The 25,640-nt window shown below is 43.3% G+C and overlaps 1 protein-coding gene across 1 annotated transcript; it reads right to left on the bottom strand.

The window, feature by feature from the left end:
* Positions 1–926: 926 nt before the first annotated feature.
* Positions 927–25,640, bottom strand: sdc3 (syndecan 3). The gene is made up of 6 exons (XM_042710597.1): positions 25,184–25,640; positions 8,878–8,965; positions 7,624–7,925; positions 6,988–7,536; positions 5,957–6,182; positions 927–3,254 (listed from the first exon to the last, which is right to left on the bottom strand). Exons 1-6 carry the CDS (start codon positions 25,235–25,237, stop codon positions 3,088–3,090), a joined length of 1,386 nt encoding a protein of 461 aa, XP_042566531.1. The 5' UTR covers positions 25,238–25,640; the 3' UTR covers positions 927–3,087.

Here is a 25,640-nt window from a genome sequence, read left to right as displayed (position 1 = left end):
CACTGGATGAAACTTACGTCTTTTATGTCCATTCTTCCAAACTTGGTTTATGGATGGTGTTGTGCTGTGGAGGTGCTGTGATGCTGTGGTGCAATTCAATTACAGTTGCCAGTATTCTGATGTCTTTCATCAAACAGAATACGTGTTTTGTCCGGGTAAGACATGCATAAACGCGGTCACACACATACACACTACATAAAGAATCCAAAAACCTCAAGAAGTCAAGAAAGAGAGTGAGTGAGAGAAGACTTACGATTGTGAGATGTTGTTGAGTGAATATTTAAGCTCCTGTTCGAACATGTCTTTTCTGGCCAGTGGCGTCAACTGTTCTAGCTCAACCCACACCACAACACTTTGTAAGTAGCCTGGAGGTATGTGTGTGTGTGTGTGTGTCATAGATTCTGTGGACAAGGACAGGGGAGAAACGGGAGAGATCTGGAACATAAAAGAATAAGAATATTGAGGGCTACTATTACGATGATTCAATTTGTGTTTGTTATAGAGTATTGGCCGGCATTTGGAATGGGGATGTCAAATAAATGTCCAATTTAACATCTGCCTGAGGTTGTTTTCAAAGACAACAAACTGTTTAAACATTGATACTCTGGGCACTAATTCTGCTGCATCTCAACAAAACTCCATTCTTCAGCACTTACCTGCTCTACATAGGCTATGCTCTGGATCTGGTGCCATATTGTCATTATTGTAACTTCACAAATGGACATTTCTGCCATAGTTACAAGACAAGTCAGTGGTGTTTATGTATCATACTATCAGCATCGTACTAACATACTATCATACTATTTAATTTCATAAACATAATGGATGGACAAAAAAAACAGATAGTTCAGCTGTGCTATTTCAAGACATTCATATGAGGCATAAACACAAGAACTGCTTAACTGAAGCAAAACACATACAAGAGATTTTCAGGTCACCTAGTCAGGTGTTTTATTGAGAACAGAGTGGCAAGTTAGTGAAGGTGAGGAGAGCCAAAAGCTCACCAAAAAAAGACAACTTTAAAAATGCTAATGTATAAAAACACAATGAGCGACCATACTAGCTCCACACGCACATGCGTGTGTGTGTGTGTACACACATGCACTCAAAACAATAAACACTGTAATGCTTGGCCTCATATTTGGTTAAGGGTACAAACATCCGAAGTTTACATAGAAAAAAGACAGACTCATAGAAACCAGTCTTTCAATTTCACACACACACATTCTACAAACAAGGGTGTCTGTGAGCACTGGACGACCTCCAGTAAGCAGATGTCTGTGTGGATATGTGTGTCAGAGGTCAAACAGCACACGGGTGGGCCAAGAGGTGGACCATGTCAGCAGTATGTAAAAAAAAGAGGAGTATATGTACAGTATACACTTTTACAGGTCAGAGAGTGTGATTTTGAGTATGGATTGGGATGGACAGTATACACTTTTACAGGTCAGAGAGTGTGATTTTGAGTATGGATTGGGATGGACTTGATATGAGGACACACCTGCTGCTGTGGGATCCTGTCCAGCCAAGGTGGCATCTCACACAAATACACACACACGTACACCAACATCGAAAACGTGTCTTTAATCAGAGCCTGACAAACATGCCCTGGTGGTGTATGTGTGTGTGTGTGTCTGTGGTTTTGTGCTTGTGCTCCCTTAAGGCTAGGTATTGTCTCATTCGTTTGATATCAGATTCAAAATGAAACATGTCCAACAATAATAATAATGAAAAGAATTTAAAAAAAAAAAGAACTAACATGCATTCAAAGATCCAAATCCAGAATCTACTCGATCAGAGTGATTCACACACCTTAGAAAAGTTTGGGTGTCCTGTAGCATAGAAGAATGGCACAGGCAAGTACAGACTTTTGCTATACAATATTGATGATAAAGAGATATGCCCAATGAGATCTCTTGACAATTGCTGATATTTGATATGTCATAAAAAGAGCAAAAAGAATCATGAAACTGCATCAGGATGCATTGTGAGTGTATGTGTGTGTGCATGCAGTTCTGTGTGTGTGACCTGAGCCTGTGGAGATGTATCTTATGAGTTTAAATTAAAGAACAGTGTGTATTTACAGATAAACTTTATTTTACAGCTAATACAGCCCCCGTACCCACTACAAATAGAATATTCACCATTCCCCCACGACCCATGATATATTGTTATTGATTATTATCATTATTATTATTAATACTATTACTATGGATAGCTAATTGTCTTTGTACAACGTAGAGGATCATTCAATCCTTGTTTCTGAGTGTCACTGAACAGTTTATAAACATTCCTGGACCTATGTAAACGTTCTTTAAGTTTCTTGTCTTGATACAAAAGGCCAGGTTCACTAACACCCACCCACCAGCAGAGGGAGACATTGTGTACATGTGTGGTTACGTGTCTGAGAGAGGAAGATAATGAGAATCGGAGAGAAACGGTAAAGATTGTTCGAGATGGTGGTTAGTGTAAAGTCGATCTGCACCCGTCGCCAGTGAAAGGCAAGTCTACCAGAGCTTACCACACTGAACTACCAACCCATTCTCGTTTCTGCTCATCTTAAGCCTTAAGCCTTTAGCACCAGTGGAATGGAAGGCACCACTTGACCTTTCACCTCAACTGATCTCCTCTCGTGCTCTAAACACTTCTCAGCTGTCTGTGTTTCTGTCGTATTGCCATGTTCATAGTGTCTGCTTTCATGCAATAACAAAAAATGATTTTAAAATAGTCATTCAACATCGATCTATTCCAGACACTCAGCTACTCCAAAACACTCCAAGACTTCAACTGTTCCTAGCAACCCCCTTCACTCTTCTTTTAATCTGATTTCTTAATTTGTTCACTTTTTTTCCGCGTAAAAAAAATCTTTATAGAGACAGAAACTCTTATGGGGGACAGAGGAGAGAACGAGAAGGGATGTCAGACGAGGAGAGACAAGGAGAGAAAAAGGCAGCTAAGTAAAAGAATTACAGAATAAATTACAGAACTTATTAGTAGTAATATGTAAACCTTTTCAGTCGGCATATGTGTGTGTGTGTGTGTGTGTATGTAGGTGTGTGTGTGTGTGTGTGCGTGTGGTTGTGGGTGTTATGCGTAGAACTCCTCTTGTTTGTCAGGCTTGTGGTAGGTGACGGTGGCTTGTTTGGGTTCCTCCAGTGTGTAGCTCCCCTCGTCCTTCTTCTTCATGCGGTACACCAGAAGCATGACGAGGAAGGCAGCAAACAGGGCGCCCACCACACCGCCCACGATCACCGCTGCACACAAAGGAAGAGAGGGAGCCTTAGCATCTGCACTGATATACACACACCCACACACCCACAAACACATAGACACCACTGACACAAACATGACTGCAGGGCCACTGACACATCTCCACACTACTACCACCGTCATCATGGCCTCTACAGGAAGGGAGAGAGAGAGATATACAGGACCATATTTTGAGACTTATTAAGGGATAGAAATGTGCTGAAGCCACCCCTGAGCAAGTTGGAATGCTAGATAGCTAGCACACTCTCATTCACTTGCATTGACTCATTGACTTCTGAGACTGTGGAATTAAATGTAAGTGAAATGGTGCGCCAGCTAGCTAACGGTTCAGTTCCAATTCAGGAACACTCCAAATTGTATGTTATACGCCATGTCACTGCCCTCAAAGTAGAGGCCTTGGAGTTCAGACGGAGACACAAGTTCACATTTTGTCAGAAAGCAGCATCTATGTGGCCAGAAAAGCATGTTTGGAAAGGCATCTGGCCAGGGCTCTGAAATGGCTTGCAAGGATTGTTGCAAGGATTTCAAATGGAACGATCCCACAGGACTTGATCACTACTGGAGAGAGGGTTAGCAGGGAGGAGGTGAGGAGGTGGGGAGGTGGGGAGGTGAGGAGGTGAGGAGGTGGGGAGGTGAGGAGGTGGGGAGGTGAGGAGGTGGGGAGGTGAGGAGGTGAGGAGGTGGGGAGGTGGGGAGGTGAGGAGGTGAGGAGGTGAGGAGGTGGGGAGGTGAGGAGGTGGGGAGGTGAGGAGGTGGGGAGGTGGGGAGGTGAGGAGGTGGGGAGGTGGGGAGGTGAGGAGGTGGGGAGGTGGGGAGGTGAGGAGGTGGGGAGGTGGGGAGGTGGGGAGGTGAGGAGGTGAGGAGGTGGGGAGGTGGGGAGGTGGGGAGGTGAGGAGGTGGGGAGGTGAGGAGGTGGGGAGGTGAGGAGGTGGGGAGGTGGGGAGGTGAGGAGGTGAGGAGGTGAGGAGGTGGGGAGGTGGGGAGGTGAGGAGGTGGGGAGGTGGGGAGGTGGGGAGGTGAGGAGGTGGGGCACTGGGGGAGGCCCAGAGAGTTCCATAGAGAAGGGGGGAAAACAGGGTTTCAATACAGGACCTGTAGTTATAGTTTATTAAGAAAATGTTCCTGCTTTACCTTTCTTTTTTTAAATAAAGGGTCATTCACTCACATACGCACACACACACACACACACACACACACACACACACACACACACACACACACACACACACACACACACACACACACACACACACACACACACACACACACTCACACACTCACGCTCACACACTTTATATAGTTTTAGTTTGGTCTAACTGAACTGGTTGAACTATATACACACGATACATACTGGCCTTTCAGAGGACAGGAGATCTAGCAGTAGGGCATCACAAAACCACAGGGATACTAACAGACGCCTTTACATGTACAGCTATGAACTCAAGAAGCACACAGTACTCTAAACTCACTACAAATCATCTCAGATTTGTCCCGTTTACCTATCACCAGGAAATCAGCAAAGACCACCGCAAAGAGCCCACCAAGCAACACAGCTGAGGAGGAGAGACACATCAGATCGAGAGTGAGATCGAGAGAGAGAGAGAGAGAGAGAGAGAGGGAGAGAGAGAGAGAGGAGTGGAAGGACCAAGGAGAGAGATGGCGGAAAATGGCGGAAGAGAGAACAGAGGAAGAGAAATGGAGACAGAATTTCTTCTAGAGGAAATGAAGATGTCATTTGTTATATTCATACTCTTTTCCCCTCTGTGTTTTTGTTTGAGCAGTGTTAGCTGTGGAACATGCTGCCACGCCTCTCCACACATCACCTTATTTCCCATGGTCCCTTTGTTTCATACATATCAAACTCAAATACAGGCCAAGTCGTAGAAATGAATATCTAGACTCCAATGACCCGTCTATTACAGTAAACCGCCCGGCCTCACCAGTCCACACATGCAAAGCATTACACACAGAATATTATCATTGCAGGTGTAGCTGAAGTGGACGAGACTACCACGCAGGTTATTGAATGGCTAATCTAACTCCACTCCTTCAATAGTATGACATCTAGTTGTAGTTCAGTAACATAGCCTCACAACAGTGCTGAGAATAAACAGAGGCGCTTCATGGAGAAAAAGATCTTTCCGACCACCGGAGGCTAAAAGCAGCCGCTGACTATTTCCATAAAGCCAGCCCTTGTCCGCCTATCAGGGGGGGCAATTAGTGTTCCCATGCATGGGCCTCCAGTCGGTGTATGCAGGCATTATGCCTGGAGGTGATGAGGCCATGAGAGAGCGGACAGCTGGAGCTCAAATGCCACGCTACCTCTCCTACCTGAGAGAGTTCGCATAAATGGTCTTAGAAAAGGTTCGAGGCAAATGTCCTGGACAGAATTGATCTGGTTTTGATAACTGATGAAAATGTGTGGCGTTATAGGGAGAGAGGAATGATGAAATGATTAGAGCGTCCCTGATCAGCTCGATAAAGAAACAGTCAGTCACTCTTCATTTAAGCTGTAGCTCTCTCTCTGTTACTGCACCCTGCATCACCCTCAAAGCTAGACAACACAGATTTGTCTACCATATTTTGATATGTTAATATACATATACATGCACCCATATTAACCATTAGTTGGACATGAGTTAAGAGAAGGTCCTCTGTGCAGACGGGCTGTTCTATAAACACTCACCTATTAGGACCTCCTTCCGCTCCAGGATGTTCTTCTGGGGGAGCTGAGCGGCCGAGCTGCCCACCGTGTCCACCGTGTTGCCCGACAGATCGGCGTCTGCCCCTCGGTCTTCACCTCGGTCGGATCCCAGATCGTTGTCCTGGCGACTGTTGTTGTCTCGAATCTCAAAGTCGTCACTGCGTCCCAGGCCCACATCATTATTCACGTCCGTGTAGGGTGCCTGTGTCTGAGGAATGAGAACAGGTGTGTGTGTGTGTGTGTGTGTGTGTGTGTGTCAGTGTGTGTGTGTGTGTGTGTGTGTGTGTGTGTGTGAGAGAGAGAGAGAGAACTCCAGTGAGATATTTCAGTAAAGAAGTCTATTATGACACGTTTGGGATGGACATACTTACAATTCAAATGATCTGAAAGGTGTAAGTGATTAGCTTCATTATGCTCTAGTAATCATATTTACCCCTAAAAAACATTTTCTCCCTCACTCCATAATGACCTAAATGAGCCAACAGCTCGAATACTGCACTCATCTGTGGCCAACTCAGGAACAAGCAGGCTCCAAGTTTATAACTGTGTAGATTGATGTGTGTTTGAGTGTGTGTGCATTTGTATTTCTGTGTGTCCACATCATAGTGGTACAACTGTGATGCTAATCCAAGTGATTTTGTGTTTCTCTGTGTGTGTGTGTGTGTGTGTGTGTCTGTGCCTGTGGAGGTGAGATGAAAGCTGGTACTGTGTGTGTGTGTGTGTGTGTGTGTGTGTGTGTGCCTGTGGAGGTGAGCTGAAAGCTAGTACTGTGTGTGTGTGTGTGCGCACGTGTGTGTGTGTGTGTTTGTGTGTGTGTGTGTGCCTGTGGAGGTGAGCTGAAAGCTGGTACTGTGTGTGTGTGCGTGTGTGTGTGTGTCTGTGCCTGTGGAGGTGAGATGAAAGCTGGTACTGTGTGTGTGTGCGCGTGTGTGTGTTTGTGTGTGTGTGTGTGCCTGTGGAGGTAAGCTGAAAGCTGGTACTGTGTGTGTGTGTGTGTGTGTGTGTGTGTTTACCTGTGTTGTGAAAGTGGTTTGGATGCTTGTGATACTCTCAGTGGTTGTTGGCAGAGGGGGTGTGGTTTCTTCTTCTTCTTCTTCTTCTTCATCTTCTTCTTCATCGTCTTCTTCTGTTACTTCGACTACGTCGTCTTCTTCTGTTGGGATAACGGGCTCTGTGGTGATTGGTGGGGACGTGCTTGTGTCCTCCTCTGTGGGAAGGCTCTGTGTGGTGGCGTCTCGGTCCCAGGAGATTGTATCCTGCTCCGTGGGAAGGCTCTCCGTGGTGGTGTCTCTGTCCCATGGGATTGTTGGGAAGGGTTGCCTGGGCTCATCCGTCAGGAAAATCTCCTCCTCCTCTTCCTCAGCTGTGCTGAACTCCTCTGCGCCACCAGAGGGCGCTAACATATCAGGAGCAGGAGGTGGAGCTGGACTTGTGGTTACCATGGGGATGGAGGAGGCCCACAGGGAAATTGTTGTCCTTTCTCTCTCTCTCTGCCTCTCTTTTTCTCGCTCCGTGACCCTCCCCCTCTCTCTCTCCTTCTCCTGCTCCCTCTCCCTCTCTCTTTCCTTCTCCTGCTCCCTCTCCCTTTCTTTCTCCCTCTCCCTTTCTCGCTCTTTAACCCTTTCTTTCTCTTTTTCTAGCTCCCTGACCCTTTCCCGTTCCCTCTCTTTCTCCCTCTCCTTCTCTCTCTCCCTTTCCATCTCCTTTCTCTCTTTCTCTTGCTGTATCTCCTGCTCCCTCACTCTCTCCTCTTCCTCCTCTGTGAAATTTTCCTCCGCACCACTGGCTCTGTCGGTGGCAGGGGTGGGGGTGGGGGAGGGGGTGCCACTGGGCTCAGGTGCTGGGGGGGCAGAGGGTGCGTTGCCTGTCGCCTGGGTGGTGGAGAGAGGGAGAGGCTCTGGAGTGGTAAAGGACACATCCAGCCTCGTAGGGTTCACCTCCATATCAGGATCTACTGAGGATGAGATGGAGAGACCAACGGAGGGACAGGAGTGAGAAGGGGAGGAAGAGGAGAGAAAAAAAGAGAGTTAATATGACAGCATGTCCAAACATCAGACTTCTCTCTACAGACACACGGATGCAGCTCTCCTTTGAAATGTACAAGACTATGTTGTCCACTGAAGAGTGTGGTGGAAGGCACTTTATCACCACAGAGTAACATTGGGGCCCAGCACAGGTTTATCACGCCATGTTTTCAATTACCTCAGCTTTGATGTGGTGTGTGTGTGTGTGTGTGTGTGTGTGTGTGTGTGTTCACCATATGGTCCTAAATGCACAGACACACCTCATGTTGAGACACAGTTGCTGAGTAAGTCCTTCGTATTTAAGCTTTACACTGTTTTAGCAGCATAAACAAAATTAAACAATGCAGCTTATAATATGTAGAATGTGTATGTATGTATGTATATTTAGAACCCAAACTGCACACATTCAAACACTTAGAAATGCTTCCATATTGTGTGTACACAGGGGAGCAGACTTTAAGACACAAAGACAGAGACGATCCACACCCAGATTCCTTCTGATTAACTGATCTTATTTACACTAATCAGATTACTTCAGATCAGATGATCACACACACCCACACACACACGCACACACACACACACACATAAAACACAACGGCCCAAACACAACAGAGCAATTCATAATGTTGGGTACACCACACGTATGTATAAGAGGTCCCTGTGAGAGAACATGGTGTCCAGGCCAATGTTTTTTTAGTATGTGTGGTAGCACTGTGTGTGGGGGGGAGTGTATGTATATGCATCCATGAGCCCTTCTGGTTTAAGAAGTGGCAGCTGTTGCCTTCAAATCTGCAGGGTAGATTCCTGGTACAACCACCAGCTGGTCTCTCTCTCTCTCTCTCTTTCTATCACACACATTAAGTCCCACACACTCACAGCCTGAGCCGGACCCAGAGAAGAGATCCTCGTCGTCATAGAACTCGTCTGTTGACCCCTCGTCATCTACCAGGCGACGTTGCTGGGCCTGGGAGAGAGGGAAAGAAACAGAGTCTAAGTCTTTTCATACGCTGAACTCAATTTACCTCATGTGATTGAGAGAGGGAGAGAGAGAGAAAGAGAGAGAGAGAGAGAGAGAAAGAGAGAGAGAGAAAGAGGGAGAGAAAGAGAGAGAGAGAACAGGAAACAGCAGGAGAGGGATATAGACACAGCAGAAGAACTAGAGGGGGGTCGTGTTTGTGAGAAGAGAAAGTGCGTGAGGTTTTTTCATGGTCAGGATTGTTGTTATGGGAACCCAAAACTTTGGGCCGACCACCCTCGCCCACTAGAGCAAACCCAGCCAAGACAACACTGGACTTTTAGAACAGAACATAGGACCACTGCTGCAAATATAATAAGTAATTTGCTTATAATTTGCCAACTTGATTTTGTAGAAAGATAAACTTAAACAGACATTTAATTTTCAGCCAGATAAATAATTACACATTAAAGTTATTTAGAGTAAATGTAAAACATTTTTAACAAACTTGAACTTGAAACTTGAATTTCTGTTTGAAAGCAGATTTTTCATTACACCCACTTGGCTTTGAATTACCAGTGCTTGCGAGACAGTTAAAAGACTACTTGCAAGTCAGTGACAGCAAGTTATTTCGGTGAAAAAAAAGATGACTAGCCTGCCTAGACTTATAGTTTATAAATAATTTATAAATGTCTTCAAAGTTTTAACAAGCCATTTCCAATTGATTATGAGCGTGCATTTTTAAAGACAAAATACACGGTGAGGGATAATGCCACAGATCCCAAGAAAATACACGACAGGGCCCCTACTTTGCCGTTTAAACACCTTCCAATCTTTTGAGAAGGGCTTTTGGAACCTGGCAGCAGGGATTTACCCCCATTCAGCCCCAAGAGCGTTAATGCGTTAGTCACTGATGTTGGCCGATAAGACCTGGCCGGCAGTCAGCGCTCGTCCTCATGGAGCTCAATGGGGCTGAGGCGTCACGCGGGACACTTTTTGTTCTTCGCTAACAAAACTCAGAAAGCCAATTCTTGGCGCACAGAAATACCACCGCACTGTTGCCACAGAGTTGGAGGCACACAGTTGTCTAAAGGGTCACTGTATGTTGTTGTATTAAGTGTTCCCTTAACTGACTGACCCAAACCATGAAGAACAGCCCCAGAGCGTATCCCTCCTCTTCCTCACTCAAGTGAGCATTATACATTCAGGAAGTAGGTGCTCTCCTGTGATCTGGCGAATCCACATTTTTCCCACCCGCCTGCCAGATCGTGAAGGTTGAGTGCAGACAACCTGTCTGCCCCAGTGTGCTCCGGAGCCCTGATGGTGTGCTCTACATCACTCAAACCCAGGCTGTGCACCGCACGTTGTTTGCCTTGTGTGTCACGACTTGGCCTCGTCACAAATCTCACAGTTCAGTGTTACAACTGAGGCTAACCTATTTCTACAGCCCTTGGCAATCCCATCCTGTGAACTTGTGTGGCCTGCCGCCTCATGACTGATCTACTGTTGCTCCTGGAGGTTTCCACTACTCAATAACAACACTGACAGTTGACCAGGGCATATCTAGAAAGGCAGACATTTGCCAAACTGACTTATTGGAAAGATGTCATCTCGTGTCAAACCGTAATGGCACTATCAGTGGAGTTTCAAAGGCAGTGTGCTTTTATTTTTCTACACATGCCAGCAATGGGAGCTGGGCAAAAATAAAAAAAACATTGCTGAACATCCCAGTTAATTGCAAGTGGGCCTACAAACACATTATATTCAGACATTCATCAGCATCATCATAAACACATCGGCCTCCCCTTAAGGGTGTGGTTCCTGATTCTGGTGAAAGATTGTTGATATCTGTACTCAGCTGCCAATCAAATACACCCCTCCAATCAGTGATCCTGAAGCAACGCTGTCAATCAGTTTGCTTGGTCCACACTAATTGGGTTGTCCTTTACAGACCCAGTACAAACAGTTGACAAACTTGACAAAAAGCATATTGGGTGATAATCAAGGACTAGACCTTTAAGGCAAGACAGGCAGAAATGACAATTATCACTTTTCAGATTTTAGTATAAATGTCCTCTACAACATGTCCTTTCTCACACTGAAATCACAGAAATTCTAAACTACATTCAAGCAGTTCAGTGCTCTGTCCACTGATGGCACAAGTGATGAAAATGAATGAAAGTTTATTGTACTATCTCCATGTCCACTTTTCGATGTCCAAGATTTGCTTCATCTACTTCTTATTGGTTTAATAACACACAGTACATTTCAGACAAATCCAGCATTCATAGCTAGGATAAGAATATGTTGATTTTAGTTAATGCATCCTACATTCATTCTCCGTCTCCAATCCCACTATAGTGTGAGTGATTTGGATGAAAATCCTTTTTTCTATCCTTTCGCATGTGTAGTCTTTGTAAAGAGGGATTAAAGTTCTGTTGAGAAAAGTCTACACAGCTACTAACATTAGGGGCCCTAACTACATTGACAGGCAACCAGCAAAGTCTGCTGCACATGAACTAAAGCTAATGTGTGGCATGTGGAAGCATTGAACTAACCCACCCATACTAGGGTTTTCATGGTATTCAAGTTTTTCTGGGGAATATTTTGTGAATACTAACATAGTAAAATGAATTGCTCAAATATGTATCTATCCATCTCCTTACTGTAGATGTAAATAAAGTTGAAATGTATAATTTACTGCTTAAGTAAACATTTTTATAAAATTTGGTCTGACTAATGTTAGCATTTCAGAAATGCAAACAGGCCTGTTTCTCTAATGCCACAAGGTCTGTAGGCCAAAATGAAGAGTGATGTTCTGTTGTAATGCAACTGTCCCTGCCAGAAAGGCTGAAGGCTTTTTTTTGTTTCTGTGGTACATTTCAAAATTGCATAGTGGTGGTACACAGTATAATTTGTGAAATGTACCCACACTGGAGTTAGCTATTCTGGTTTAAGTGCACATTCCTCTGTGTAAAGATGACAGCAAACTTAATTAGTGAATTATAACCACCTGAATGAACCATAAATAACTGAATTTCAAATAAAAATGTACAGTTTCATTTGAAAAGACTTCTACCAATGATAGATTGCATAAAATGGCATTATTTTATATGTAGTTTGCTTCCATTCCAAATATGATACATCATTTAAATGAGTGTGCCGCTATCAGAGGACAAATTGAGTTTATTTTCTGTTGTAACTGGTTCAGGAACTAAAGTCCTTCTGATTCTCCTCCTGTGTGAGGCTGGTGTTGTGAGCAAATGAATGAGGACTCCTTTTTGAGTCCTTGCTGGGCATTTGGACATATCAGCATATTAATACAGTGATTTGGAATTCAAATTTACGATGTGTGATGAAAAATATGACTGCAGTAGGAAATGCTCTATGGTTAGCGGTCACAAGATGGAAAAAAAAACATTAATGTTTAATCATCTCCATCAGACTTCAACCACGAAATTCACTCAGTATTATTGTTTTTTTCAAGCAGGACATGCTGTGGGAAAAACTCTCGTTTATATTGTTTAAATTGTTGTCTTGTTTATTTGTCATATTCGTTTCAGTAAGTACCCACACTATCCTCACACATAGTGTTTCAGTAAGAGTCCACACACTATCCACACACATAGTGTTTCAGTAAGAGTAAACACACTATCCTCACATACTGTTTCAGTAAAAGTACCCACACTATCCACACACACATTCATAATGGTCAGCCTGGATTAAGAACTACAGCAAGACAATGAATGTTATTTCAGCTGTAGCAAAACAGTTGCAATCGCCTGGACTGAAGCATATAACCAAATAACCTAAGCGATAGCTACACCCTATTGTGTGTGTTTATAACTCCTCCAAGCCCCTTAATGAATTTGTACAACAAAATACACCAAAAATACAGAGGATATTTCTGCACCGTGTTTTACGGCTCTGCAGTATCTTATTGATAGTAGTTTCATGCTATTGTGTATTTGTGGACAGCTGTTCCTTAGCGACAATCCTTAATCCCAACAAGCAATCCCACAATCCTCTGAGATTAAGAGCATGTCACAGACACATACGGGCAGCAGGATAGGACAGAGACATAGACTGGTGTCTCTGCCGTTTGATCTAGCCTATTGACCTTGTTAATGGGAACTCCAGAGCATGCTGGGTAATATTTTGTAGTTTTGGGTTAAGGTGGGGGCTGTGTTTCTCTCCTACACTAGCCAGCCCAGCCATCACATCTGATGATAAGAGCCAGTAAACTTCACACACAGCCCAAACACAGCCGTCACCCTGACCCAGCTCATTTGCAAGTTGCTGTTCTCTGGGTGTCTGCAAATTAAGAAAAAAATGCAGAAAGCAGTGAGACAGAAGAGGAAAGCAATATAAGCAAACAACTGCGGGCAAACATCCGGCACCAAATTGCACCGTATCAGATAAAAGAAAGCCAAAGTCCATGCTGTTTTGATTTGGCACACCCAGTTAAATGGAGTAATAAAACCAAATTGAGCAAAATGCCCTGGTAAACAGGGTTGCTGAACATAGGGCCGTGTGAATATAGGGCCGACCCATTCTTGATCTCATATCCCATCATTTCTAAATGGCTGGTATTGTTAAATACAGTAAATACACAATTTAGATATGAAATGGTTAATGATACAAACCTAGCACAGGGCACTCTTACAGCCAGTGTACGAAGACACTGTCATTTGATGATGAAATGCAATGGTGACACAACAAATTAGCTTGCCATGTTCCCCAGGCTCTATTAAGCCTGGTGTGGGACATCCGTCAACACTGGAAACAGTATGCATGTGCAAGGTGCATCCGCCTGGCGCACACAGAGTGGAAATGACTGGATGAGTGCTGGAGTTCCCCTATTCATTTTTACCGCATTCTTACGCACAGGGTGTTTGCTTGCTTAATCACTATGCCATCATGAATCTGTTCATGCTAAATCCTTTTTTACACAACCTCTTCATGATAACAGCATGGGGCTTCAACAACAAACACAGAAACATATTGTGAACCGACTCTCTCATACTATATTAAATCAACATGTTATTGTCAAGATTCTTATAATGGGGATTGAAATCACGAGATTCTACCCATATGGAGTCAATTTCATATAATGGCAAAAAATAAACCTACAGAGCCAATTTTAGTATTTCAAATAGATTAAGAGAGTGACAAACCAGCAGGTCAGCAAGTTAGACATCACATTTACACTCAGTGCCCATTACATTGAATTCCGGTAATTTAAAATAAGATAAACCTCTATATTACAGGCTGGAAGGGAATGAAGCCAATAGCTGTGACACGGCTAAGTGCATGGGAATTTATGGATACAATGCGGAGCACTATGTATACAAATGTGCTGTTAAGTTGCAGTCTTGGAGTAATGCCAGTCTTGCCAGAACGCATGTCCACGGAGTTTAAAAGGTGCTACGTTAAATACTGTGTGTATAAGTAGGTATATTTTTCTTGATAATGCATACTATCACTCCAAGTGTTTAGTCTAGTGAAAAAGAAGTATGTGAGATGATACAGTCTAATGTGAATGTATTTCATGAAGGCTGACCTGATTAAAGGACTCATGGGCCCTTGGTTTGTGTGCCTGTGTGAATGGAGTCCCTCTCCCTCCCTCCCTCCCTCATGGCTCTCTCTCCAGGGCTTTATGAGGTGTCTGCCGTTTCTAAGAAACTTTTCAGAGCAGTTCAAAAATGCAAAATGAACAGAGTGTTGGGACTCTGCCTTTGTGCATGCGAGAGCCTGCGAGAGCCTCAAAGCTTTATTTGCATGTTTATAAATGTGTGCACTTGTTGAAAAAACATGACATGTGGTGCGTCTAAAGGAGAATAAACTGAACTGTCTGTGTGGATTATGCTCTCTGAACATTAAATCCCACATTACATCACCTTGCCAATGTTACCACTTCACATCAAAGCTACTTCAATCCTGACAGAAATACAAATGCAATTCTTTATACAGCTTGTCAGAGAGCCAACCTAGAACATCCAATAAACATGCAGAGGAACTCTGTTTAGTTTGTTCTTGTTTCATTTACAATTGGTGACTTTGCATATTCAGTCAAATGAAAATTACAATTCTATTACAAAATGTGTCTGCTTAATGGACTGACGTGAATGCTAATCTCATGAATCATACATTTTATCTCAACAATTTATAGCAAATAGACCATATGCGGCTAAGTTACCTTTTGTGGAGGGGGAATACTAAATTCTTTCTCAGCTCAACCAGATATTCCCCCTCTGGTGAGTACCTATCAGAAACCATTACCATTCTAGGGCTCACAGCCACTAACACCCTGAAGCGAAGCATGCTGGGCCAGGCAAGCACCTGGATGGAGGACTAGTAAGGAGAACGCAAGTTGGTGAAGGGAGAACTGAAGGTAAATGCACCCAACAGTCTGGAACCTACTGTTACACTGGTGAGACACTGTGTGAGATAGAAAACGTTTTTGAGACTCCGATCCCCCAAGATAACCCAGACACCTTTAATGAGAGGTCATGGTGAATAACTCCAGGGTTCTGGCCTGAGCAGCCCCAACTGTTTGTTTCACAACCACACACCATTCCTAAATTGTCCTGAACTCAACCACAGACCATTCCAAAATGGTCCTGAACTCAACCAGTCTGCTGGTTCTCTGTCTGCTCATCTACACGGACAGCCAATAGGCAATGACCGCACTGGCATGCAATGGCTGCTGCAAAATCATCCATGTGGGTGGAACAAATTGGTGGTGGTGTGATGAGATCTCAACCATGTAGGCTACATTAAATGCATGGATATGAGTATCTAGAACAATGGTTTACGAATTCACACAACTACATTTGAAGTGCAAAAGACTGGCTTCCATACATACAGTTTTTTTAACACCTACACAACTACAATTATGCTCCTAACATCTTTTGGACAGCATGGCTTAATGATGTCTAATTCAACGACTGGTTGCCTAAACTGGCGTCTTCCTTCCGTGTACACTGTCTGTCAGTGACCAAAAGCCAGAAGTGACTCTAAAACAACAAACAATGAATAAAAAGGTTCCATATAAAAAGTGAATAGAAAGGGCACCAACAGAAGCATTTCTATTCCATGCAGATGGTGCAGAGATCACTGTAGTTATGCTTAGACTCGTACTAGTCTGCATCAGCACAACATGACATGATGTGGCTGCAGTAACTGTTTGGCCCAATGAGAGAAGGCATATTTCTGTATTCCATGCCAGTGTCTTGGCACTGATAACTGGAAAAAGGTGCTCTATTCACACGCACTTCCTGACTGGGACACAGAACAGACGCCACAAACACTCTGGCCTGGTCTTCCTCAGAGTGGAGTCGCATCAGAGTACATCATTTAATCCGTTTATTACAGCTTCTTCCTCCTCACTTCACGACTATCATGTACCTCCTTTAACCAGCGAAATATGCATCGCCACAGGAATATGTGGTGGGGTGATCCCTGGCTTGGTTCAAGGGGGGCTATGTATCCCAACATCATGTGTTGCTGTACGCAGTGAAGAATGGTCAAGGTCATGACTAAGAGGACTAGCTTTCATCTTCTATTGGGGGAGGGATGCTGCCTTGATGCAAGTTATGTACACACATAGAATCATGGAAAAGTGAGAAATGGGCCTGTGCAGTGGTCAATGACATTATGGCCGCCTCATCTCCCCTCCCCACTGGTTGTTTTGATCTCAAGTGCTTCCGGTTGATCTAATCTCTTTCAATGTCGTTTGGATTGACACTCATACGCCCATTAGCCAATTCCAGACCAATCAAACACTTCCAGTCTATGATGAATCATGAATCATGTGCATTGTGGCTTGGCAGAGCCAGGCTAGGAGATCCCTGCACTATCTGGTCAATTATTCAAACTCCTCCCTACAGGAAGTCCCCGAGACGGAGGAGACCCCCACCCTGTCACATGGTCAGAGACACAATCTCAAACAGAGGCTAAAAATATCAGCCTTCTGTTTAACCCCAGACTAACAAGGATACAGATGTTGTGTGTGTGTGTGTGTGTGTGTGTGTGTGTGTGTGCTTGAGGGCGTGCGTGTGAGTGTACAAATAATTTCCGGAGAATTCTCATGGCTCCACCCTGGATATCACAGCACATTCCCAGATCCAAACGGTCAGTTACTTACACACACACACACACACACAAATAAACAAATGGCAACACACACACACACACACACACACACAAGTCTAATTCAACTGTGGGAGGACATGACTACTAAGCAATTTGCACACATACCAAGTTTACTGTTTAGATCTCTATCTCAATGAAGTACTCACAGCCAAGAATCCTTTGTAGTCCGTCACATCTTTATGCTCTCTCCCCCCCCTCTTTCTTACTTACACACACACACACACACACACACACACACACACACACACACACACACACACACACACACACACACACACACACACACACACACACACACACACACACACACAAATCCCATAAAAGTCCTTTCCCCCCTTCTGTTCCCTCTCTACCTCCTGCTTTGCCCCTCTGCTCCCCTCCCCCAACAAACTACTGGGGCAGAATTTTAATTAGCTCTGCGAGAGTGGTGGAGAGAGTATGGAGGGATAGAGAAAATAAGAGAGTGAGAGAAAATAAGAGAAAGGAATGATGACAGCAGCCTCAGTTGTCATGGATACCGAGAGCGGACCCATCCTACATTTAAAGTATCACTCCCTTTCTCTTGCTCATTCATCCCTCTATCCTTTGCTCATTTCTCCCTTACACCTCCGACCAATCCCATCCTGCAGTCTTTGGATATATATACATATATATCACACACACACACACACACACACACATAAATGACTAAGTGAACTGCATCTGACTTGCATCATATGTGAGGGTGATGTGTTATTAGCGCTGGTTTGACCTTTGGCTCAGTCATTGTGCTGGTTGTAAGACACGGCACACTAGGCAGGGACATCTGCTCGGGTGATCACTAAAAGTTCACTGCGAGTGTGAGCGGTGAATGGGAACTGAATGTGCAGCCTTCACAAAAGAAAGCCCTGACACCAGCCATAACACTTGACATTGGTTTATACTGCAAACATGTCAAGAGGGTCATGAACCCTAACAAGAATTAGAGTATCATCGGAAAAACAATGAAAACATGGCTTTGTTATGAAAACGTTTAAAGATGCTCCAACTTGTTTTGGCTATTGCCCTCTTCAGGAGGAGAGCCTTCTTCCTACCTGTGGTAGGTCATCATGCCCCTTTGGGCACACCCGTCTACATAGAGCACCTTCCCATTACCGCTCTTGTATCTCCATCCCTAGCTTATCAGCAGCACTCTGTAAGGGGTTTCTCTTAAATATTAGAGGATGTTTGAGTTGTCTAGACTAAACACCTCACTTCCAGAGTCTGACAACAAGAAAACAACTCAATTGATTGGCACAGAGACATTGGAGTAGACCTACGTATGTGGTTCTAAACAGCAATGGTCAAGCATGACCAATCAATGTGGAACATGCCCTCACTTTGATTTGAAAAGTAATTCAGTCTTGCACGGTCAGTCTCAAATCATCGCCTATTTACACTTGGCTGTGGTATTTTGTTTATCAGTACTGTAAACTTTGAAAATATGAGAGGAATGGAGACGAACGATAGGAACGTCACATTAAATGCTTGTATACATTTGCTATTTGCCAAATGTAGAGCTTTGCTGTTTAAGGTCATTGGGTTTTGGGTATTACTGGCATTCACCAGCATGTCAGCACACATTACAACTTCAGTTATGCAGAAAGACTGATCTGCTTTTCACAAATCTGCCGTAGGAGGCTGTGACTAATGAAGGGTGGGTTGCACAAGGCACCCTTACTACTGAACATTATTCAAAATATCCTATACCAGAATGACCTAAAGTAATATAGGGAACCTCCTTCCATATCATGGACGTTGTGTCAATTTTGCAGGCAGTTTTAGCTGAGACACATCATGTACACCAGAGCGATACTAGTGAGGGGTACTGAAAGTGTGTTTTTAGCCTGAGTTCTGCAAAACACTGCAAGACATTTGACTCTGCTTAGTCTCGGTAACTTTACTGTGGGTCTCTTTAAACTTTGTTTTGAATGCTTTAATCTGGAATGTGCTGGAACATTCTCAAGGCTAGAGAGAAAGACTCAGAAGTAGCCATGAACAGTCGTAGACAGTGCTTTGGCCCATGCCCTGTTCAATGACAACAACAGAACATTGCAGTTCAGTATAAACACACTCTCAGATATCCTAATGTCTGAACATTGGTTTACAGCAGAGTGTACAGACTTTAAAAGCAGCAATTTAGTCCTGGAATATTTTCTAGAGTAAGATTAGGTTAAATAGCAGCAATTTAGCCAGACTTATTCAATCAAGCAAATGCCGGTGTCTAATGAGCATTGGGTTAAAAGTTGTCATTTAATTTCCTTACCAGTAAGTGAGGTGCCACAGCTATATTTACTCTGTATTGGCAATGCCATTGCTTAAGATAATAATGGCCTAATGGTATAATGGCCTTTCGAGGTATTTAGTCTGCAACAAAGTCTGGACGTTTCACAAGGCCCAGCAAAATAATGAGTGTTTTCCCTAAGATAAGTGTTGGTCTTCTCTCTCCCTCAACCTACACAAAACATTGTAATGGGTAGAAGTTGATGTAAGAAGCCTTCAGCCCAAAACAAGGATTGTTTCTCTATTGCAATGAGAAAGAGTTTGAATTCTGGAGGAGTGAACATGCATTATGATCCATCATCTTCTAGATAAACCAAGTAATCTCTGCTGAAATGTCAAACCACGGTCAGGGAAACTCAAAGGAATGGCACTAACAACATCTGTATGTTGTGTTGAACTAAAGGGAACTCATTTTAGTATCATCTTCATATTTATTTCGATGGTATAGGGTCATGTGAAGGACACATAAACACACCCGTCGTTTCCACTAACTATGCACTATGTAGTTCTGCGGTCTTGGGCGCACTATCCTGCTAAAAACTAAGAAAAGCAAGAGTTGTACATAAAACACAACAAACTTTACATTATACCATATAATTTCAAACATTATACCATCTCATTTAAAACATTATACCATCTCATTTCAAAATCCGAGTCTACAGAATATATTCCAAACAGTGCTAAAATGCAATTTACTCTTGAAGTTGAAAAGGAGAACAGCAGACATTGCAGGTTTTTTGCAGGAGGGTCCTGTTTAGACTATGTGAATGGGAAACCTGTGCTGGACAGCTGCATTTTACCTTAAAGTTTCAGCTCCTTCAAATCACATCAGATTGCTGATCTATGTCACCATTTGACCTGTGATCCACACACACGTCTGATTAACCTGGCAACCTTGATTCTAGGACCTGCGCAACTGACTATTATCTTTGGAGGGTAACATAAAAAGATTCAAGGTCATTACTATCTCCAGCGATGGAGAAATCCTTCAGTGAATTCAAAGACAAACATGAGTCTGCTACTGTTTCTTGGCGTGGTTGAAACATTCACACAGCTGGGAAAAAGAAGAACCAGACACCTCCAGTTGGCAACATGAGTTAACATTGTTCTCTGTGTGACTGATAAATGCACTTAAGACTCCTAGTGAGCTGTATGATTTAACACACACCGTGAACAAGACACGGAAATGTCTTTTTGCCTCAGCAAAGACAAAACTCTGGTGTAAGCTAAGGGTTACTATGACAGAGTTCAAGGCATTTTTGTGGTACCAGATCAACAACAGATACTGCATAGTACTTGTTATGCCTACTAAAATCACCTGATTAGATGTGGTCTGTGTTGACTGAAACACTGCAGTCTTTCACCTTGTAATCTTGTGACATGTCTTAATCTCAACTGATACATCCAAACTGTCTGCACAGCACCAAGACATTTCTATACGATTCAAATAACAAAACAAGAGGTGAATCAGACAGACCAAGTTGTTAATGTGATAGATTTGTTTTGACAGAGGATGTCAAAAGAAAACATCTGCCTCTGAGTAGAGATATGACCAACCCCATGACCCCAGGGTCACCAACTCTGGATATCTACTCCAGTCTACTAAAGGGGAATTCCATTTCAAATCAACAGATTTTTAGAAAATGTTCCCAGCTGACCATCTTGGATTTGCTTCGTACCTTTATTTCTGATATATGAGGCATTAAACATAAAAAGAACAATCATTTTATGTCTTTATTGCCCATGTATGACAAAGTCTACCATAAAAACAACCATACCGCTGTAAAGAGCATGTTTTAATTAGTAAATGCACAAAATAATAGTATCCAAATTACATTTAGAGCCACACCTTCTTTTTAAGATTTCTGTATCTCAGATTCGAAAGATAGAGGCTTAACATGTTACACACTTGTCGTTGAGTACAATGACATTCTTCACATAAAGTATGAAGCAAATCCAAGATGGTCAGTCCGGACGTTCCTGTTGATTTCACATGGAATGACACAGAGTTGAAGCTTTTGATGACGGGCTTGTTAAGGAGTGGTAGTTAACTTTCCATCACATTGAGTGTCTGTTACAACATGGTAACAACGTCTAGCATGGTACACCTTAGAGGTAGTTAAGAATATAGGTTGTAGCTGTTGAGTCGTGTTGGTGTTCCAGAGAATACATTCTTGTATTCATATATATGGTATTCTAATTGGCTTTCTAGTTAGTATATTGGACATGTTTTCAGTCTGCAGCAACAGTGTCCCCTTTCCCGCTCTTTCAGCAACCATGAGAGTTGTGTGAAGGTCACAACCTAGCCAGAAATGCTGTGATATGATTCAAGAATGAATTCTGTTACGGTTATTTCACAAAGTCCAGACAGTGCACAGGAATATACACAGAACATCTAGTCCACAAGGCAAGGAGGGTCACTGCAAAATCTTTGCTGCCCGTGTTCAAGCGAATTCATTTTTTAACCCATTGTGTACATGAGGTGGTAATGCAGAACATCAATATGGTAAAATGTCATTGAGATCACTTAACTTGTTTAAGTGATAAATATTTCTATTATAAAATAGACATCACTGTTTTGTGAGATACTACATATTTTGATGTCTGCTGTCATGTAGAGATTCTATCGAAGATTATGGTTGAAAACTGACTGTGTAGGCTATAGATAACTGGCTCATGAGAAAGACACAAATGAGACCTGGATTGTGGAATTCTTGGGCTTTCCTGTCAGTGCCTATGTTTATGTTTTTCGGTCAGGATAACATACTAGCCATTACTGAGGTATTTGATAATTAAAATAGGAAACTGGAAAGAATTGTTGATATTTTTCACCCTAGATCACTAACATTGATGATAACTCTTCGGCAAAGCAACTTCTGTGTGAAAGGAACTTGACATTTTGCTCCTTTAAACCTTGTACTGACTGCTTTAATCATGATGTTTGGGAACATGCCCAAGGTTAGGCAGCAAGCCTCACATATTGCCCCAGAGTAACTATCATCAAATGCCTTGAGCCTGTTAGGCAACTGCTGTTCTGAGGTACATTTAAGATCCTGCCACAACCTGTATTAAAACATCAGCTCATTTGTTCTGTGTGACAACTACATGTCTCAACTGCTAGAATGTTCCTGATATTTTCTATGCAATTTCATCAAGTTGTTTTGTAACATTTTAACATTACCATTAGTCATCTATGTTGTGAGATATAATTGTTTGGATTCACAAAACCCAAAGAGTATGTAAAACTAACTTAAGTATAGGCTGAACTCTGACTTGGGTTCATTCTTAAATTCAGACCACAGCAATGCTAGCCTACCAGGACCAGCACTGGTTTGGTAAAGGTTTGGGTTTATCACTCAAGCCCCTCTCAAAAGACACTCTTTATGCGGAGTGTTTGACGGTGTGGGAAATATCCCTTCCAAAAATGTGGCACTTCCTGAGTTTGTTTATTTCTGGCTATACATTCCAAGTATGCACACACACTCTCTCTTTGACACACTAAAGTACAGACACACACACGCTCTCAATTTCTCCCTCTCTCTCTTTTCTATGGTCGTCTTTGTGGACTGTAGGACAAAACACTGATTCATTTCTGCAGCAACTGGACAGAACACATTGCTTTTTTTTTTTACATGAAATGAAATTTCATACACACCCTCACACGGCACACTCTCCCTGTTTCGCTCACACAGGAGAGCTCAAAGTTAAATAAAGAGGGGTCTCTCCAACTCTTGCTTATGCTGGTAAACAGCAGACAAAAAGACCCCAGGATATCAACACAAGATAGAGACCTACACAAAATGACTGACCCAATTCCCATCAGATGATTATGCATGTGTTTAAAGAACTTACTCTTCTATGAACTTGTTTGAGGAAGTCTACAGTTGCCTTTTTAAGACTCTGTACACCCTCAATTTTCGAAACTCTCTGCCCCTGCTGCAGCCAACTAAACAAATGCCAGTGGTGGGACAAAAATAACAGGGCTTTTCTACTGGCTCAACCAAAGTAGTAACACTGTATTTTAAAGAGCTGTTCCATAAATATGCTCATAATATGTTTCAATGACTGGTAAAGTGCAAGACAATCTGCAGATATATTGGGAAGGGGGTTAATACCAGGGGTCAGCAAGGAGACTGATGGGCTGGTAAAGATACGTCCCTAATTGGTTGTCTTTTGGTTTGAAACGCGAACTAAGAAGATTTAATCAGATTTGACTTGATTTGTGCGTCATAATTACACATGCGCATAGAGGACACACTTTAGATAATCCCAGAGAATTTGATCCACATAGATTTACATTACAAGTACATCCACATGCAAGACTACAATTTCAAAGTAATAATAAGATATGAAACACAAATAGGATGAGAATGTCATTACTTGTATGTTACTATTACATCTTTATCACATGTTTTGACCTGTCTGCTTGCTCCTTCAGACTGACTGATGATGGAAAAAAGTAAATCTGCACTAGTTCCACTCTTGCTCAAATTATAACTCAGATCTTATATGGCTGCACTGATGAAGGGTTAGGCTGTTGGTCACAAATGCTGTGTTTCAGTCTTTGACTACCTCTTCATAAATTATGTTATATTTTTTTAAAAGTGTCCATTTCAATCTGGTCCTCCCCTACTCAACCTTATGACAGTAGTTACCCATATAAGGTTTGCTTGTCATTGCTGTTCAAAATGGGTTATCAAGCAGAATATGATTATGAATTTTAGCCATTCACTTCCCCTTCGTCTAAGTGAAACCTATGAGTTTTAGAAAAAGAAGAGTAAGTAGACAATTACAACATTTTCATGGGGTGAACACTAAAGATGGAAATCTAAATCCAGCTATATGCAACATTCTGTTGAGCACATATCGATTACCTGAATACTATCTCAACATCTGTCATCTGGGTCACCAAATTTCACGTGAGGTTTTAAAATATAGGCTATTATCTTAATTTCTCAGCTGTCCAACACCGTTCTCGCGAGAGCTAGACGATGTATGGTTCCGCTATCTTGCTTCACTAATCGGTTCACGATGTCGTCATCGACCCAGCCACCCCCTCCCACCCCACCCCGGTCCCCGGCGGGTTTAACACCGCTGTGCCCCACCCCGGGCTTCTGCACCCAGTCTGCCCGACCATCACCACCAACCAAACCCCACCTCCATGCTCTGGCTGCATGAAAGGAACACTGTAGTTAAGAGCCTAATTTTTTTTTCTTCAGCTATCCTTTCCCTCAGTGTCAGGTAGGCCTTTACGCACGTGCGATTGTGATGGAGTAGCCTAGTAGTTCTGATGAATGAGGAATGTAGGCGCGAGCAGAGGAAAGGGAAACAAAACCCGGTGATTGCATAATTGAACAGTAGTCTAGTCTAATTAACGGCAACACGGCAATTAAGTTAGATCACACGCGCTGCCCAAACAGGCTGTCTGTATCTCGCTGGGGGAGGGGAGTGAGGCGACAGTGTGTTCTTAACCCTCCCAAACACAAATACACACCCACACACAAGCACCCCAGCGGATTCGCTTATGCCGTTATCACTATAGCATATCCCACGCTCATTCACACACAAACACACACAGGGTAACCTTATCCTCTCCGACTCCATAACCCCAATAAGCCCAAGGTCCAGAGGACCAGTTACACGCACAGTCACATAACCTACAATCCGGAGAGGGCGTTAGGCTACCCCTGTGAGGCGAGGAACTATGCAGGTCCGAGGTTTTCCTAGGAACAATGGAACACAATGGCCGGGAGCAAAGCTCGCGCTTACCGATGCGGCATGCCCGTGGAGGAGAGCTAGCGCCATCCAGCACACGAGCTTCATGATGCTGCAGCCTCGAGCCTCCTCCGCCCGGTCTTCGATGAATGAAATATGTTTTCCTTCAGTTTTAAATATCCTGGTTCAATGAGCGCGACCGTTCCTACATCCAGCCTCCCGTTATCTTGATCGGTTTAATCCCGCTAAAGCTCATGCGCGGCTCTTGAAACCCAAAGCGAGCTGTGCGCGGCCTTGTCGTTTTTTTCTCTGAAGGATACGACTTCAGTCTACGAGACCTGCTAGATGCACAGTCGGCAGGCGCCAGACTGCACCCTCTCACTTGCCTGTTTCCTGCCTCGATCCTACTAAACGCGTGCAGGATCAGGATGGTGTGCTCCGAGACTACTCTTGTGTATGCGGATGCCCCCTGTAGCCCGCGAGAGCAGTAGCATGACTGTGGAAATCGGCC

Source organism: Clupea harengus, chromosome 19 (assembly GCF_900700415.2).
Source record: "Clupea harengus chromosome 19, Ch_v2.0.2, whole genome shotgun sequence".
Lineage (NCBI taxonomy): Eukaryota > Metazoa > Chordata > Actinopteri > Clupeiformes > Clupeidae > Clupea > Clupea harengus.
Note: the sequence above shows the minus strand (reverse complement) of the source record. Positions and strands in the feature narration are given on the sequence as shown.

Coding starts and splice junctions, on each gene's coding strand:
- sdc3 (XM_042710597.1), bottom strand. CDS start 25,237: ATGAAGCTCGTGTGCTGGATGGCGCTAGCTCTCCTCCACGGGCATGCC. Junction 7,926..8,877: donor CTCTGGGTCCGGCTCAGGCT/GTGAGTGTGTGG, acceptor CATCCTCAGTAG/ATCCTGATATGGAGGTGAAC. Junction 7,537..7,623: donor AAGAGAGGGAACGGGAAAGG/GTCAGGGAGCTA, acceptor CAGGAGAAGGAA/AGAGAGAGGGAGAGGGAGCA.